Raw genomic sequence first — 17,804 nt, 5'->3', positions numbered from 1 at the left:
TGATTTCATGTTCTCTTTATTATTGTATTTTTATTTTTTGTAGCGCCAGTTGTAGGCTTGATGCAGTGCTTAATTTCAGGTGTGTCAATAGGACTACACAAGCACTTGAAATTAAGCGCATGCTTAAGGACTTTGTTGGATGGGGACCATAATGCTCAGTACTTTGCAGGATCAAGCCCAGTGTGCTCAGCACTGTATAATATTCCCAAATAAACACTGTTCCCCGCCGTGGAGAGCTTACGGTCTAGCAGACAGGACAAAATGGGGGAGCCAGAGGTAGGGATAGTAGCGTCTGTGTGTTTGTTCGTTAAAATTTAAACTAAGTTTGATGCTTTCTTGTAGGATGTGAGGATGAAGTCGATATTAAAATATTCTCTTATTTGTGAGGATATGATACTGTTAGTTCTCCAAAGCCGAGCGGGTTGGGCTGGGTCAGGGCTTAGCTGTGAGGCCTCTTAGGAACACCAGGTGCTACAGGAAGTGGTGTTGGTTATTCAGCAGGTGGCGCTCTTCCCTTTCAGTAATGACGAGTGACCTCAGTGTTGCTCCAGAGCATTATGTGGCTGAGGTTGCCATTTTTTCAAATGAGACATCTTGGACGTCAAAAAAAATTCCTGGGTACTGTTTGCAATGTAATGATCACCAGCCTGTGTCCTGGCTAAATTCTAGTTCACATTCTACATCTGGCAGATTCAAGTGGATTTAATATTCTTCACTTCCTCTCTTAAATAATTTGGTATCATTATTTAAAAAATACTATCATGTTTTACAGGAATAGCTCAAAATGCTTCAATATCACAATCATACGCTGTATTGTTTTTGACCATTGCTGCAGAATACTGTTTTAAGGGTAGTGTTGATATGGACTGCTAAACTGTTTCTTTTTAACCCAGAGGTGGCTGCATTTTGACACGTGGTGTGATTTCAGTATATATTAGGATAGCCAAACTCATTTTGCCTATTTCCAAGACCACTTGAACATCCTGGGTTCAAAATTAGTCAGAAAACTCAATCAAAACCAGTGGTTCTGCTTGAGTTCTTGGAACCCCTGGAGGACAAGAGGGTTGGTACTGAGGGTCTCTCTGTTGCTCAAAGGGATGCAGGCATAGCTCCTAGAACATGGATTTCACTTGTAAACATTCACAAACACTGCTGTTCATTGTATTCTCCATTCGTCCATGGATACAAACCTTTCCAGACAATCTTCCAGTAGAAGGTGGTTATTCGTCTCATCCCCATTGTAACAGCGCTGACTCACCGGCGCAGCACCTCCTGCTGGTCACCCTGGGAATTAGCTCTTTTCCAGCCTTGGAGCACCCTCTGCCGGCTGGTGGCTCACTTGTCTCAGGCCCCCGTGTCCCTCCCGGACGCCAGTGCCCCTTACCCTGGGGTTCTGCCCACTGCAGCACCCCAACACGCTGGGTCTCCCCTCCCAGGGGAACCCTCAACCCTCTATACCCACCCTGCCTCAGTGGCTACTGCCAGTCATCATCCAGCCCCCTCTCACTGGGACAAACTGCAGTCTGTAAAGGCCACTCATCATTGGCAAGGGGGTCGGACCAGCTGCCTCTGCCTATCCCCGGGCTGCACCTCCCAGCCCCAGTACCGGCGTAGGCCTTTATCAAGGCCTCAGCCTGGGGAGTTGCCAGGCTGGAGCCTCTCTTGCCCTTCCCCAGCACTGCTCTGTCTGCTTTGCTCCTTCAGGCAGCTAGGTCCATCTCTCTCCAAAGCTAGAGAGAGACTCTGACCCAGCTCCTCCCTTAGGCTTTCTTATACTCCTAGCCCGGCCCTGATTGGCTGCCTCAAGCCTACTCCTGATTGGTTCTATGGGCAGCCCTTTCCCAGGGCTCTTTTTAACCCCTTCCACACCGGAGTGGGGTGACAGCCCCGCTACACCCATACATCTGTGAGATCAAATTCATTCTTAGTGTCATTTCATTTAATGGACTTCAGTGGAGTTACACAAGGGTTGAACTTCTCTATATGCTATGTAATGAGGATAGACTGTTTTCTTTCCCCGCCACTTGGATGCAGGGCCTAATTCTGTGCTATGTTAAACCAGGGCACATGCAATCACTCCATTGACTTGAATGCAGGTGGGAGCAGAAATTCTCCCTCTTTCTCTAGCCATCCCCTCTTTATTATTTTATTATTTGTTTTGCAGTAGTGCCTTGAAGTCCCGGCTATGGACCCCGGGACTCAATTGTGTTAGGCACTGTACAGACACAGAACATAAAGATGTTCCCTGACCCATGTATTCCATAAAGGGACTTCGCTTGTTCTCTGGCTGGATCGCTTTTGTTCTGTCACCTAGTGTGATCTACAGCAACTCCTCAAGACCACCTTGTAGAGGCATCTGAGGGTCTGAACAGCCTCTGGTCAGCGAGGTCTGCAAAGCATTATTTATTATTATATTTTTCAAAGTGGGTCAATCCATTTTGGCATTTGAAGCGTGGATTCCCGGTTCTATTGCAGGCCTTGGTCACTATGGAAACAACAAAAAGCGTTCGTCATGGCTGTTCCTTGGGTCAGATTCAAAACTCTGGGAGTGAACAGGAGCAACGGAGAGTTTTTCAGGGGCTGAGGTGGCGGGGGGGGGGGGTGAGTGAGGACAGGGCTTCACACTTGTGTAATGTGTGTGTTGTTCTTGTCCTCTTTGTGCTTGAATAGAAAGGCTGAATAAACAGACTCTTCGCACACATTATGTGCACTCCAGCGGAGCTCGCCATGTCAGGAACGGGGATAGTCACTGTTGTCCAATGATCAGGTGATAACACTAGCAGCCAAAATCTCCTGAGTCCTAGTCCCCACTCTGCCATTGACTCAGTGTAGCCTTGGAGAAGTCCATCTCTCTCTCATTTTCCCTGTCTGTGCAGTGGTGATAATCCTAACAGGGATGCTGTGCAAACTGATTGGATTTATGTTTTGTAAAGTGCTTTGAAGATGGTAAATGTTCTGGACTAGTTTCTGCTCTCAAAAGCACCATTTGAAAACTAGGCAGACACTGTGTGTGTCTGTCTGTTCTTTGGTGCATATGTGTGTATCTATAAGTTGGAGTTCATGCAAAAACATTCATTACAACCCTTAAAAGAGGCTGCCTCATTCTGGGTTTAATTACAAAACTGAAACTCTGGACAGTTGGGGCAAAAGATTCTCCAACTTTGTGGCAAATCTGAGCTGAATTTCACGTATGCATGGAGGTCTTGTTTTGAGCTAATCAGGGCTGTTTTATGCTTTCCGGTGGAAACCAGGCAAGGTTAAATGTTCTTTCATAGTTTTAAGCTAAAACCAAGCAAAACTTTGATTGGCTTTCTCTCTGTGTTTTGGGGTTTTGTTTGAAGCTGGAACTCAAAGTGAAACTTGTGATCGTTTGAACTCACCTAAACTGAAACTAATGAGAAAAGTTTGCACAAACCTTACAAAGAAAGTCAATGAGTTTCATGCAGCGGGAGTAGGGATGAGTGAACCAGCTCAGACAGATTTACTATCTTATCTTGGGGACATGCATTTCAAATTCCTGACCTGAGTTCTGGAGCAAACTAAACAAGAGACTTCCCTCAGAGAATCCATCCCAGATTGTATGTTGCGCCCAGTGAATGCCAGACACAGGACTTGGGAAGTTGATGCAGTGCTATGGAACACTTGTATGCCGTGCAGATGCTATCAGTAGAGCTCAACATTTAAGGTACCACATTATCAAGTTTCAGTACTTTGATTTAAGGAGTTCCTAATAACCCCAGGACACAACATTTAGAACCATCCTGAACTTTCATCCAAACTTCAAGTGGACACACACATTTCTGATAAACTGTTGCATGTTTGTACAGTGCCTAGCACAGTGAAGTGGCCTGGTTCATGACGGGGGCTCTTGGGCACGCTGCGATGCTACTACTAATAGAAAACAGTGCACCGTGACACATCCTTTATTCAGCCTGGAGAGGTAGCATTAATGCCAAAAATACTGTGAAAAAGTCAATTCTAACTGAACCAGCTGGGATCTTGCAAAAGAGCCTGCTGCTTTCATGGGCTTTCTATGTTAAAGCGGTCCAGACAAAATATCTCATGAGCCAAATAAATAATTGAGCTCTTGCAGGTGAGGGAGGGAGTGGGTGTTACCCAGGTCTCCTTTTGCTCAATCCTTTGTTTTAATGACCCTATTTCTAGTATAGTCCTGATGGATTAAACCTTTGGAAGTTTCTCTATGTTGCAAGTGTACTTAGGGTTCTGAATACCTGAGCAGTGGCCAGATAGAACAGGACGCGGTAGAGAACAGAGCATTCAGAACCATGTGGCAACCCTGGACTGCAGTCATGCTCCAGAGAGGTTGCCTGAACATTCTCCATTATTAATTGTTTAGGACAGCAGTGCAATGTATCGCATACAATTCCAGCAGCCTTTGTGTGTTTTTTGACTGGAGGTTAGAGCAGGGAACTTGGGTGTCAGGATTCCTGTGTTTTCTTTCTGTCTGTCCCACTAGCTTGTTGTGTGATGTTGGGCATGTTAGTTAATCTCTCTCTTCCTCAATTTCTCCTTCTGTGAAATGAAGATGCTTCAGAAAAGCATTTTGGGATTTCACAGATCTGAGTGAATAATTCACAGTGAATAATTTACATAACTTCACTTCCTGCTCACAGAATATCTGTGAGCACATCTTAGTTTCCTCCAATTTATTTGTGATTTGCATGAATTTTTCAAACTTTATACTCTCTGAATTGACTCATAAACTTTAATGTCAGAAGGGACCATCGTGATCATCTAGTTTGACTTCCTGCACATTGCAGGCCACAGAACCTTGCCCACCTACACCTGTATCGGTCCAGGTTCCTCGTATATTACAACATAAAGAGTTGAGCAGGTGGTGCGCAAAGGCTATTCACCCAGGCCCTGCACAGAAGCTAGGCCTCATGTTCATCAGTAAGGTAGAAAGAAGGTTGACAGTCTCAGAATACCAATCTCAAAAGTCTGAAAGTAGCAGTGTTGACACGTGTAATACTGACAGGGCCTTTGAGCTGCTAGTGAAATGGACATAACCTCTAGTGTTTGTCTCACAAAAGGCAGAGTGAATATCTGGCGTGGCATCTGAGGAGTCCAGCAGGAGAGCAGGTGTGATGGTGTTAGCACTGGTGAGAAACAATTCCTCCCACTCCAGGTTAGGCCTTGGCGTTTTGGTTTCTCGAGCAATGACTTAGAATTGGTGGTTTCCAAATATTAGGTCAACATGTCTAATGGGAAACTGACTAGGGAAAAATGGAACCTCCTACTCTTAACTACACGGTGAGTGCTCAGAAACATAGATACAGGTAGATTACAGAATGGGGTTGTGGTACAGCTTGGTACAACTGTGTCAGTACAACACTGCAATGGGGAAGGAGGTGAAAGAACAAAGAAATGCCAAGATCATACGGTGAGTGGGTCTTTGCTCTAGTGACATAAATAACCAGATGCTTTGTGGGGGGCACTCCATTGTATAGACCTGGCTTGAGAAAGACCCCAACAATACTTTAGACTAGATCAATTTTAGAACCAGAGCCAAGATTTTAAAAAGTGACTAGTGATTTTGGTCACCTAACACCTTAAGGGGGGCCTGATTTGGAGAAATTGCTAAGCGCCTGCCCTCTGAAAATTTAACCCCTTTGACGTGTTTCATGTTGAATACTCGCAGACTGAGGCCACCAACCTCTCTAGTCATTTCTGAGCATTTAAGTCCAGACTCTTCTTGGCCATAGTTATGTTTTTTCCCCTCCACCATTGTTCTTTTCCACTGGTGGAAGCATGGCCTTCTGTTAGCATTATTCAAAAAGCTTAGGAACCAGATTGGGCTGGGGACGATTTACACATTGCACTGACATTGGGTTGGGGTCATGTGAATGGGGCAAAATTATAATCACCCTGATTCATAAGCAGGGGAGACTGGGGCGGGGAGAATCATGCATGACCACAGTGACAGTGAGCTACGGGGGCAGATTTGCAGCCTTGTTCTTTTTTTCCCTGTGTGGTACATCCCATGTCAGCCACCTATAGGCGTGGTTTGAAGCAAGGAATCTTGGCTGCATGGGGCCATTCTACAGCCTAGCATCCTGTCACCCCTCCAGGACTTCAGACAGTCTTCAGTGCAGTTCTTGTTAGCTGAATCAGTTAGATTTTGTGGATTGCCTTTGGGGAGGTTGGGTTTCTCAACAATAAAAACAAACAAAGAGGGAGAGTAAGAAAGAAAAGCAAATAGGGAAGTCAGCAGCTAGTCAAGTGTTTGTCACATATCTCCCTGATTCTTAAGCACAAACTTGAGTCTCTCCCAGATTGGATAGAACAAAGGAAGAGTCCATTCCTTAATGGGTTCTTTCTTTTCCACACTCCTGTTTCTTTCTCTGTTTTTCTCTTGCTCCATTAATGTGTCTGTCTGTGTTTTTCTGTCCTCCTACATGGTCTCTGGCCAGCCATATCCCATAAGGGGCTTTACAGAGGAGCTGACTGGCACTGCAGACCGTTCAAGTGGGAAAGCTGAGGTTTTAGTCTGGCCTTATATATGTGAAAAGGAACTCTGTGAAACAGTTTCAAAGGGGAAAGCCCAGAGATTTACTGTTTGCTCAGTCTTGTGCTTCTGCTGGTGAACCACTAGAACAATAGGTACAGAGTGCTGCCATGGCAATACACACTTCCTGATCTCCAGTGATGGTAGGATAACCTTTCCCTGTATTTCATATGCACACATGCTCTGCGATAGATGTATATAGCTGGGAAGAGGAAGGATAGTCCAGTGGTTAGAGCACTAGCCTTTGAACTGAGAGACCAGGGTTCAAGTTGCTGCTACATAGACTTCCAGCGTGATCTCGGTCAAGTCACGTTCATCCTCACTGTGCCTCCACTCCTCATCTGTAAAATGGGGATGGTAGCACTGCCCTACTGCCCCGGGGTGTTGAGGATAAACACATTAAAGATTGTGAGGTGCTCAGAGTCTGTGGTCATGGGGGCCATGTAAGTACCATAGACAGATGTGTGGGGTGACAAGGTGCCAAGCTTCTCTGTTGTTGTCCATGGAAGACTTTCCAAGTGTGAGCTTGTGAACTCTGAGTGAGTCATAATTACTTTAAAGTGTGGTTCTGTTCTGGAAAGTGATGTTTTTAAGAAGAAGGGCATGAGGAGGTTCCATGTTTGTTTTCTTGTGGCAGCATCCGTCTCATAGGCATAGCATGTCCATAGGCAATGTGGTTTAGGGGCCAGAGCGCTGCACTGGAACTGGAGAGACTTGGGTTCTTTTCTCTGTTGGGTGACATTGGGCAAATCACTTCACTTCTGGACCTCAGTTTCCCCATCTGTAAAGAGCTGCTGGCCTCCTTTGTAAAGCACTTCGGGATCTTCTGATGAAAAGCACTGTATTAACAGTTAGGTTTTATTATTGTTTATTATTGTTTCAGTTTAAAGGAGGTTTATTTTTTCCAGTTTCCAGCTCTGCAAAGTGCAAACACAAACTTGGAATATAAAGTCAGTCATCTTTCCCCACTCTCCTGCATCATATCTTTTTGCTAGTGATAGCGATTTGGCAATTGAAACTTAATAATTTTGTTGATGATGGTAGGTACCCAAGTTCACGGTCCATTTTGGTCAATTTCATGGTCATTTTAAAAATCGTAAATTTCATGATTTCAGCTATTTAAATCTGAAATGTCACGGGGTTGTAATTGTAGGGGTCTTGACCCAAAAAGGGAGGGGAGAGGGAGGAAGGTCTCAAGGTTATTGTAGGGGGGTTACAGTACTGCTACCCTTGCCTCTGCTCTGCTGCTGGTGGCAACGCTGCCTTCAGAGCTGAACAGCTGTAGTGCGGCGGCTGCTGCCCGGGAGCCCAGTTCTGAAGGCAGAGCTGCCGCCAGCAGCAGCACTGAAGTAAGGATGGCATGGTATGGTATTGCCACCCTTACTTCTGCGCTGCTGCCCGCAGAGCTGGGCCTTCAGTCAGCAGCCGCCACTCTCTGGCTGCCCAGCTCTGAAGGCAGCAGCGCAGAAGTAAGGATGGCATGGAATGATATTGCCACCCTTACTTCTGCACTGCTGCTGGCAGGGCACTACCTTCAGAGCAGGGCGCCCGACCAGCAGCCACCGCTCTTCGGCTGGCCCAGCTCTGAAGGCAGCACAGAAGTAAGGGTGGCAAGACTGCGATTCCCCTAAAATAACCTTGTGACCCCCGCAACTCCCTTTCGGGTCAGGGCCCCCAGTTTGAGAAACGCTGGTCTCCCCCGTGAAATCTGTATAGCATAGGTTAAACGCACACAAAAGACCAGATTTCACGGAAGGAGACAAGATTTCATGGTCCGTGATGCGTTTTTCGTGGCTGTGAATTTGGTAGGGCCCTATGCATGAGCCAGAATAGCATCCAGTTTACACTTCCATTCTTGTATTGGCAGTGGAGGACTAACGGGGTATGAAGTAGTAAAAGCTTAATTTTGTCGCTAGACTGCACAGATCTAACTCTCAATACACAAAGGAAGCACGTTTGCTGAGTAAGAAAGCGCTGTTTATACAGAGGTACTTTTCTCACCATAAACGTACAGTAAGCAGATATTCTAGGTATCTTCAGATATCTGGGACTAATTGTTAACTATTTGATTGTGTAATAAAAGCAACATTATATTTCAAGAGATGCTCTTTCAGCTACCATGCTCCCCCACAGCATTCTCCTAATACCCCATTACTTTGGGAAAATTTTAAGAACTTTGGCTCAAATCTCCTTTAGGTTTGGGCCCCTTTATGAGAATCAGTCTCTTTTCAGTGTGGCTGACTCGTGCAATTAGTCTGCAACTCTCACAATATTTAGCATTTTTCCTAAAGCCCCAGCTTCTGGAATTAGAAGATTGCAGGAGAGTCTCAGCTTTTTTTAAAAATTGAGTTTCTAGCCTTAGTGGTTGCAGAGAGAATCTGGAATAAATGATCTGAGTATATCCAAAAAGGCTTGAAAATCAGAAGATAAAATAAAAAGAACCCAATATTTATCATCTCATTATTTTTAAGATAATCCATGATTTTTGAACACCTGGGGTTGGCAATACTGTTTTACTCCCATCTCTATAATTGTGAGTCATAATAAGGGGAATAATCTCTGTATAATGTAGCTGTCCGAATTATTCATCGGAAATACATTAGCCAACAAATTTAGCCCTTTATTTCTGTCCACAAACCAACCCTGATTTCTGCAGTTGTATTTATAGGTACAAATTCAGCCTATGGGTTGTTAATGAACTGTTCACTGTTCTTTACTCATGGTATACAATTGGTCATGTAAGTCATATAGCACTGGTTCTGCTTCCTGATTGGATGACTTGAGCTTTTTAAACAGGAGAATAATTACCAGTAAAGACTGAATAATGAACAGCAAATGTCCTTTTTTGTTAAACAAATACCCCTGTTTGCCTGTGAATACTGATATTCATAGAAAGAAAAGACATCCCCCAGATGTCTGTACGAACAACATCACACTATGCTGGATAATTTTTATTGGGAAAAAATTCCAAATGTTTGTGAAATGGGAATAATAAGAGGCACAAGGGATCAAACTCAGAATTCAGATTGATATTTGTGTATGGTGGTTTTGCAGTGTTCGACCAGATCTGGTGTGTAAGAATGGCCAGAATACGCCCAAAGTTAGGTCTGGTCTCCACTTAAAGCTTTTGCTGGGTTAGCTATTTCAGTGAAGGGGTGTGATTTATTTATCTATTTATTTTTACTGATGTAGCTGTGCTGGCAAAAGTCCTAGTGTAGATGCAGTTATGCCAGCAAAAAATGGCCTTTTGCTAGTTTGCTTGGGGAACTGGTATAAGCGGTGCCTATCCTAGGAAGGTTTGTTAGGATGGTTAAACCAGCAAGCCCTTTCTAGTGTAGGCAAGACTTTAGGGACCTGAGGCCATATTTAGGCCCCTAAATAGATGGCCTGATTTGAAGAGAAGCTGTGTAACTGCTGCTTCTAGTAACCTCACTGGGAACTGTGAGTGCTCAGCACCTTTTGAAAATCAGACCGTTTGCTTAGGAGCCTGAGTGCTTGTCTGTAAGGAAAGTTTTGTATTATACCAGTATAGTTGTACAGCTATAGTTATGCTGGTATGAACCTTCAGGGTAGATACTTCTATTCTGGAATAAGGGGGGCGTTTTCAGTTTAGCTTAAACCCCTTCCCGAATGACACAAGCTAAACCAAACAAAAAAGGCTATCTTATACTGGAATAAGTGGGTCCACACAGGACGTTATAGCTATAACTGTACTGGTTTATAGTCACACTTTAGCTTATAATGGTATGTTTTCTATGTAGACAAGTCCTAAAGTTGGCATTAGGTGTCTAGATTCAGGAAGCTAAGTGTGGAAAGTTTGGCCAGAGCACTTACAAAGAAGCCGCATGGCACTACCTCCCCATGTCCTAACGTAACCTATACGTGCTGTGGGTAACATAACTGTTCTTTGCTTCAGCACCTCTTGGCATATGGCTATTGACTGTGCTCTTTCTCCACCCAGCACTGCCAGTAACTCGAACCGCAGCACGCCTGCCTGCTCCCCCATCCTGCGCAAACGTTCCCGGTCTCCAACCCCACAGGACTCCCAAGGAGACGCCATGGTGGAGAAAGGCTCAGACCACTCTTCAGACAAATCCCCTTCCACTCCGGAGCAGTGTGTGCAGCGCAGCTATTCTGCTCAGTCGGGCCGCAGTGGGGCCAAGAACTCCAAGGTGAGGCGTGCGACCCGAGGATCACCTCTCCCCCCCATATACCCTCGAGTGTTGTACTTACTCTTTGTTCTGTGCCTTTCTTCTCTGCATCTCTCTCCTCCCCTCATCGTTACCCAAGAACCTTTGCTGAGGTGCCCATTGGCTACTGGGGCACTTGACTGGTTAGGACAGAGCTGAGCAGGTGCTAAATACGCCCTTGTCTCCCCTCCACTAAGCTCAGACCACAATGCACCAATTGCTCTAGCAAGCGTGCCCATACTGCTGCTCCGTAATGGCTTCTATGGGCTGAAGCTTTGGGACCCATGTCCCCTTTCCCTGGGAGCCTGCACTGTTCCCAGTGGGACCTTGAAAGCCAGTTGTAGCGAACCTCCCTTTTCAGCCGTTCATCACAAGGTTCTGTGGCACAAACTGAGGAGGAGGGCTCCAGAAGGGGCTCTGAAAAGCTTCTGGTTCGCTGAGGGTGAAGTGCATGCTGCACAGAGAGCTGGCACAGGTCCTAGGCACCACATCAGTCCCATTTAAGACCTAATTTGAGACCATAAATGGGATTCAGGGGCACTCGTCCACCTAGAACCCAGGCTTCCTTGGCTGCAGGATTACTCACAACCAATGTATCCTATCCGAACTGGGAGCGGGGTGGATTTTGCTCATCGTTACCAGGGCTCCCCAGTGACTGATTTGAATCTTCTTGATGGCTGCATTGCACTGCCCGGCACCTTTTCCTCAGGTAAAGGACATGGCAGGAAGGAAGGAAGGAAGAGGCTGACATAGATGGCCTCTCTGTAGCTACCCCCCGCCCACGGTGTGTCCTGACACCATCAAGCCGAAGGAGCTGTGTAAAAAGCCCTTTGCTTCTCCTCATAGTGCAGGTACCCTCAGTCCAGAAGGTGGCTGGGTTTACCATTTTCATGACCTTACTGGAGCCAACTGCAGCGTGAGCCTCACTGTATGGACAGAATGAAAGGGAAAATTGCTCGGCGAGGGCGTGCAAGGAGATTTGGGATGGGCCTGTCCGCCCTGCTGATTTTGTTAGTGATGGTCAGTGGTGCCTTATGACATACAGGTTCCCAGGCATGTGTGAACAGAACAGGAGCTTTGATGCCAGCCTTAGGGTTTGTCAAAAGAAAGCTCACTGCTCAGAAGTGTTTGTGGCTTTTCAAAATTCATGAGGTGAAACATTTTGCCTTGAATGTCATCAGAACATCACCAGCGACTGCACAGCTGTACTGTTCCGGCTTGTGTGAAATGAACTGGTGGATTCTCAGCCCAGTTCATCATTGGATAATTGTATCACACAGAACACGCCCCTCTCCCTGCAAACCATTATCCTTGCCACTTTCATTGTCAGTCTCAGCAGAGAAGCCCCAAATTCACTGGTCCGTGGAGACTGAACTCCTTTTTCGCCCAAGAGGAGGTCGCATCCGGTGAAGTGTGTAACATTTGTAAGGGGCAGTGAAGGGGAAGCTTGCATCACCACTGCCTGTGCCATGCTTGTTCTGTACGTAGAGGACTTTGGTCTCCTGCTCTGCCAGCCCACTGGCTACGACAGCATTATATTTATTTATGGCCCATTTGAACCAGGAAAAGGAAGGAGATAATGTTTCCTGTTGTATTTCTGGGTTTTCCTCCCATTGTTTTGTGAATTGTGTTTTTTTTTTAAATTTCTCTCTCTTCCCTCCTGCATGCTCTCTTCCCGATTTAGTCACACAAGCGCCTCTCTAAAGTAAGCTTTCTTTCTTCTTCCCCATTCTCCACCATAGAATTGTCGTAACACTCAGAAATCCTCCCCATGGTACTGGGAAATGGCCCCCAGAATGGGACATTCTCCCAGTGCATTTGTGGGAACGTTAGCAGCCACTCACCCCAACACCTGTAGCTGTGAGGCTGGGTTCGCTTGAAGTCACTGGGCTTTCATTAATATTCATTCACATGGCATGAGAACTGGCCCATTCATTACACTCCTTTATTTTACTTCTGTTTGATCCTGTAGTTTATTTATTTTGCTATTTGCTTTTCTTTAACCTTACATTGACTCGTTTTCAGTTTGCAGAGTGAGACGTCCAGGCTGTGATGGGTAATATAGCCCCATAGCACCATCTTTCTCCTCTTCCCACTTCATAACTTTTTAGAAGTTTGAGACTGGCCCGTTGGTCTGTGTTATTTCTCCACTACTTTTATGGCTGGTCACTTGCCCTTTCTGAGGTGGGGGATTCATGACAATTGATCACAGTCAGGCTGGACTCCGAGAGTTTTTCTGTGTGACATGAATATTAAAGATCAGTGACCTCAAAAGAATACAGCTGTACCCCTTAGAATAGACCTGCTTCCTATGGAACCCTGAGAATTCATGGGCTCACTCTGAAAGGTATGAATGGAAAAAGTCTCTCATCAGGGTAAGAAACCAACTCCCAGAGGGGAGGGGTATTTGGGTTTGAATTTTTGCATATCTGAGCAACAACTAAATTGCCTTCTGGAGATCATAAAAAAATAAAATGGGTGATGGGGCGATTAGGGGATAAAGCACTAAAGTGAAACAGTTTGAATGTCTTAGTGTCCCAAAATTCTGGTCTTTCCCAGGGGAGACCTTGGCTTCAAATGCTGGGTTAATTCCCAGTGAACATGGAAACTGATGGTCCTGTCTTAGTCCCCCATTTGTTCACATCACAGAATTTGGCTCAGCCCTGCATTATTGTTGGTCTAGGCTCAGGAGATGTTGCTTGTGGGACATGATGCTGCAAATCAGGATTGAGGTGGATTGAAAAGAATCCTGTGGGGAACCCCAGACAGAACAGCAGAGAGCTCTGCTGGGGCTGCAAATGGAGGAGCATTAGCAGAGCTATTTGGGTGGGATAGGTGGTGCTGGGAGGGATATTTCTGAAAGGGGTGCATTGGCCACCAATGGAATGGCAGGTCAGGATGGAGGTGCATTGGGAGAGCACTGTGTAAGTTCTCCATTGGAATGGCAGATGGAACTCCTGATTGACAGGTCAGGTTGGAGGTGCATTGGCATAGATGTGTGTGCAAACCATACACCAAGGTGCTAGCTTGATCCACTTCCCGTCTTACTCCTGCTTTCATGAGAACAAAATATTCTAAATGATATTAAAGAAAACAACAGTGCAATAAACCTGAGATGAGTTCTGAAATGGGGATGAGGGAGTTCTGAGCACAGTCCCCAATAGACAGACAGGCAGTTTATGTTCCTCTCTGCATTCACAAGCTATCTGTCCTGAGGAGGCACCTTTGGTGGAGCTGATTACGAAGATTGAAACCCCTTCTGACCTCAGGAGAGTTTGGTCGTGGATCAGGATTAATTCCCACGGGTGGCATAGTGTGGTGAGAGGAAGCCCAGGGCTAATGAACATAGTGGACTAAATTCCTCTCTCAGCTCAGATGATGATGTGTCTGTCCAGGGCAGGGATCATGGAAGATAGCAGTGTATGGGAACACACACAGACATGCAGGATGAAGAAATTCATATTTCATCTTTCAACCTTATTGTTTTATTTCAGCTTTTCGTTTTGCAAGCAGAAAAATATGCCACTTTCCTATGCAAACCAGCTCAGATTGGTGAGGGTGGGGAAACGGCTTGAGCCCATGAATTTGACACTGTGTTTATACAGTTGCTCATCGTTGTACAGTACTGGAGTAATTTTTGTTTCATGTTAGTTGTCATGACACAGTTCCGCCATCAGAGGGAGCCTCTTCACTTGTCATTTTGAATCATTTGAATAAGCCTGCTTTTCAGGAAGGTTCTTTTCTACCCCATCCACTGCTAACAGGTGAAATTCAGACAATCCACCAGTGCAGCAAGCAGACACATTGCTCCACCTCGGCCTTAGATTGCCAGCCAGCTGGGATACTCACTACACATGGGATAGAAGCTATTGCTTCGCTGTTAAAATATAAACAGTTTTTTTTTATTATTATTTTTTCCCTCTTGCCTATAAAAAGGGGTGACCCCCCTCAGAGTTAGTTAATCCCACTCACCCCCTAGTGCTGAGTCTGAATGGTGAGGATAAAATAGATCTATATTGTCAATATAGTTTGTACAGTGCCTCGCACCGTGGGGTTATTAGGTTTTATAGGAAGGATGAGCTTTCAATGTGTCCCGAAGGTCATTAGGGACGGGGTGGCGTGTTGGAGCCCATTCCATAGCTTTCCATGTACGACATGAGCCCTCCGGAGAATCACTGGATAAAACAAACAGGTGTTTGAGATATAGGGTATGTCTGCCCTGGGAGCTGGGGGTGTGATCCCCCACTTGTGGAGACGCTCACGCTAGCTCGCATCGAGCTACTGCATTCAAAACAGAGTATAGCCGTGGGACAGCACAAGCTGCGGGGTGGGCTAGCTGGCCTGAGGATGTGCCTAGGGTTTTTGGCGGGCATGTAGTTGGGGCCGCTAGGCCCCCCTCCTCCCCACACACCATACTGCTCATGTTGTTGCAGCTACATTCTGTGTTTAGTGTCTCTCTCCAATGAGTATGTCTCCTGAGCTGGGAATCTCACATTGGAGACAGTCTCTGAAGCTTCAGCCTGGTAATGGAATTCAATAGTTAACTGGGTAGCGTTAAAAGGGAAAGGTACCTAGTGGTTAGACTGGGAGTCAGGTCTCCAGAGTTTTATTCCCAGCTCTGCCGCTCACTCATTTTGTAACCTTAGGCAGGTCATTTCACCTTTCTGTGCCTCAGTTTCCCCAGCTGTAAAATGTGGATCATGTTGCTTTCATGCCTCGTGGAAGGTGGTGTGGAGCTGCATTATGTACAGTATGTGAAGTGCTTTGGATTCCTCTGGCAGCAGCACTATAGATGAGCAAAGTATGATCCTGCTCCCATTAAAATCAATGGCAAGACCTCCATTGACTCTGTGGGGAGTAGGACCACCCCTGTTGTACCAGCCAACAATCTGAAATTCATACAGACACGGAATGATCTGTTGCCTCCTACCCATAGTATTACCTTTAATGTACCAAGGCAGAGCTGCCATTACACACAGTATGATCCCTAACCCGAGCAAGTACTTGTTAAACAAGGTCACGTTAGAAAGATGTAGCAGGATATAAAGAAAAGACTCATTAAAGAGCCCCATCCCCTCCCTCGTCAAGGCGCCATGAGAAGTGTTATCTGGCTGCCGAAGATGAGTAACTGTGTGCTGTGATACCCCTGGCATCTGCCCCTCTGTGCCTATGTAGCGCTGTGTCCTGTTGATCCGTGGAAGCTCTCCTCAGTCCTGTGTGTGATTATTTCCACCATTTATGATAGATATTATTTATTTCCTTTCCTCCTTTCAGTTCTAATTGTGACAATTTCTTTTTCCAGTATGACAGACTTAACCTGATCAAAGTAAGAACTTGTTTCTTTCTTTTTTAAACCACCCGCTGATTCTTCTGGACTCTTTCCTTGATCCTGACTCCTTCCCACCTTGTAAAGAAATCAGTGCACAACCCGCTTTGGAGATGAAGCCAGGAGACAGTTTTAAGCGTAGGCTCCTGAGGCTGTGAGCAGGAATCTTCATCTTATATAAATGTTCGGGGTTATTTCAAATGGTGAGGTCTTTCTCTGATGCTTGTTACTCTGGTGCACAAGAGGAGAAGTCCATCAACCTCCCCGAAGCCACAATAGTCTTCCTCCTCCAGCTTCCTGTAACATGTGCGTCCACCATACATACCTCCTATTCTCTCTCTCTCTCCTAGGCTACTACACCCCATAATCCATTTCCCTTCAGTCTGTGCTCTCTCTAATCTCTCCCCTCTTGGAATTCTTCTATAGGAGCTCTGAGAGCAGACTAATGGCAGGAGACTGGAGGCTCAGGGAGAAGTTTAGGGAAACCTGATGTAGGTTCAGGTCACTTCTGCAAGATCTTATTGCTGCTTCTAAAGTTCCCTCTTACCCTAAAATTATTTCCATGCCTCGAACCAAACCTTGGCAGAAGTAAAACAGAGTCGCTAGAAAATGAATCCCTAATATAGGAATAAACGTAACAGGATGAACTTGCAACCTGAAAAAGGGTAAAGGAAATATAATAGGCAGTGGATCTGTTGAATAAATGCAGAAACAAGAGCATGTGCCCAGCTACTGAGTTTTCTGTAGAAACTATAACATGGGTTATAATAATGCAGGAGAGGATTCAGGTCTGGAGGGAAACTCACCTAGAGAAAAAATGACACCACCTTAATACAGAGTTCTCTATGCAACTAAGGCTGCTACAATTGCTGCAGCAGAGGGGAGTGAAATCTCTGTTGCAGTGCTCATTTCAGCAGCCTCAGTGGCAGCAAAGTCTGCATTTTCCTGTTACTTCTGGTTTGATTGTGGGGGATTACGTTTCAGGCACTTCTGTGCTTTGCGCTACCCAGAGGGTTGCAAGCTAGGGTAAAGAAAGTTGCGTGAGAACCTCTCCATCTCAGGTACCCAGATGCCATGGTGATGAGTTCTGGATGGATGGGTGGATAGACAAACTCTATCATTAGCAAGAATTGAGCCACACGATGCTCTGGTCTCTGTGCCGTTTGTGGACAAGAGTGGTTTTCTCCTTGTTTCTCCTTGCTCCTTTGGATGAGGACTCCCTTTGGGAGAAAAAGCAGCGGGTAAGACCAGCCTTGGAAAGGGGATGGGTCAGAAGGATGTAGCCAGTAAGAATTTTCCCCCTCCACAAGCTGATGGTTGTTTCTGTGTCTTGAAGATCTGTCTGCACTGTGATGCGCTTTCTCCTGCCCAGGTTTGTGGGAGAGCCCAGAAATGGACGCTTTATGTTTTTCAGGAACTCTGCTCCACGGGGGTGAGGGCCACAGCTGGTTGCATATTCTTGTGGTGTTTTTGCTGTGGTTCAAAAATGTCCAAGGATGCACAGGTCCTTTGAGTAGGGTTGGCTCCATGAATGAAGTCTGAGTGCTTGTAAAGTTCTGCACTTGTGCAGAAAGGTGGAGGGGTGGGGGAAGTTGAGCAATTTTCTGGGGTGGATTGTGAGTCTTCTGCTATCCCTGTCTCTGGTTTTCCACTGGAACAACCTAGATCCCCCTGGACACCTTTTTCAACTCACTCAGGAACTGATGCAAAGGATTCTGGGAAGCCTCACTCAAAAGCTGACCTCCTGATTCAAAATTAG

The 17,804-nt window shown here is 45.7% G+C and overlaps 1 protein-coding gene across 8 annotated transcripts in view; it reads left to right on the top strand.

The window, feature by feature from the left end:
* GRAMD1B (GRAM domain containing 1B) overlaps nucleotides 1-17,804 on the top strand; it is a 295,443-nt gene that overhangs the window by 223,801 nt on the left and 53,838 nt on the right. For all 8 annotated transcript variants that reach the window (XR_010593117.1, XM_042851911.2, XM_008164547.4 and 5 more), the window contains one exon: nucleotides 10,491-10,701. Coding sequence is in view for 7 of the 8 variants with exons in the window: in XM_042851911.2 (XP_042707845.2) it covers nucleotides 10,491-10,701 (211 nt within the window). In the remaining variant the exon portion in view is untranslated. The remainder of the gene's footprint in view (nucleotides 1-10,490; nucleotides 10,702-17,804) is intronic.

Source organism: Chrysemys picta, chromosome 16 (genome assembly GCF_011386835.1).
Source record: "Chrysemys picta bellii isolate R12L10 chromosome 16, ASM1138683v2, whole genome shotgun sequence".
Taxonomy (NCBI): Eukaryota; Metazoa; Chordata; order Testudines; family Emydidae; genus Chrysemys; species Chrysemys picta.
The sequence above is the reverse complement of the archived record's forward strand: the minus strand, read 5'-3'. Positions and strand labels throughout refer to the sequence as shown.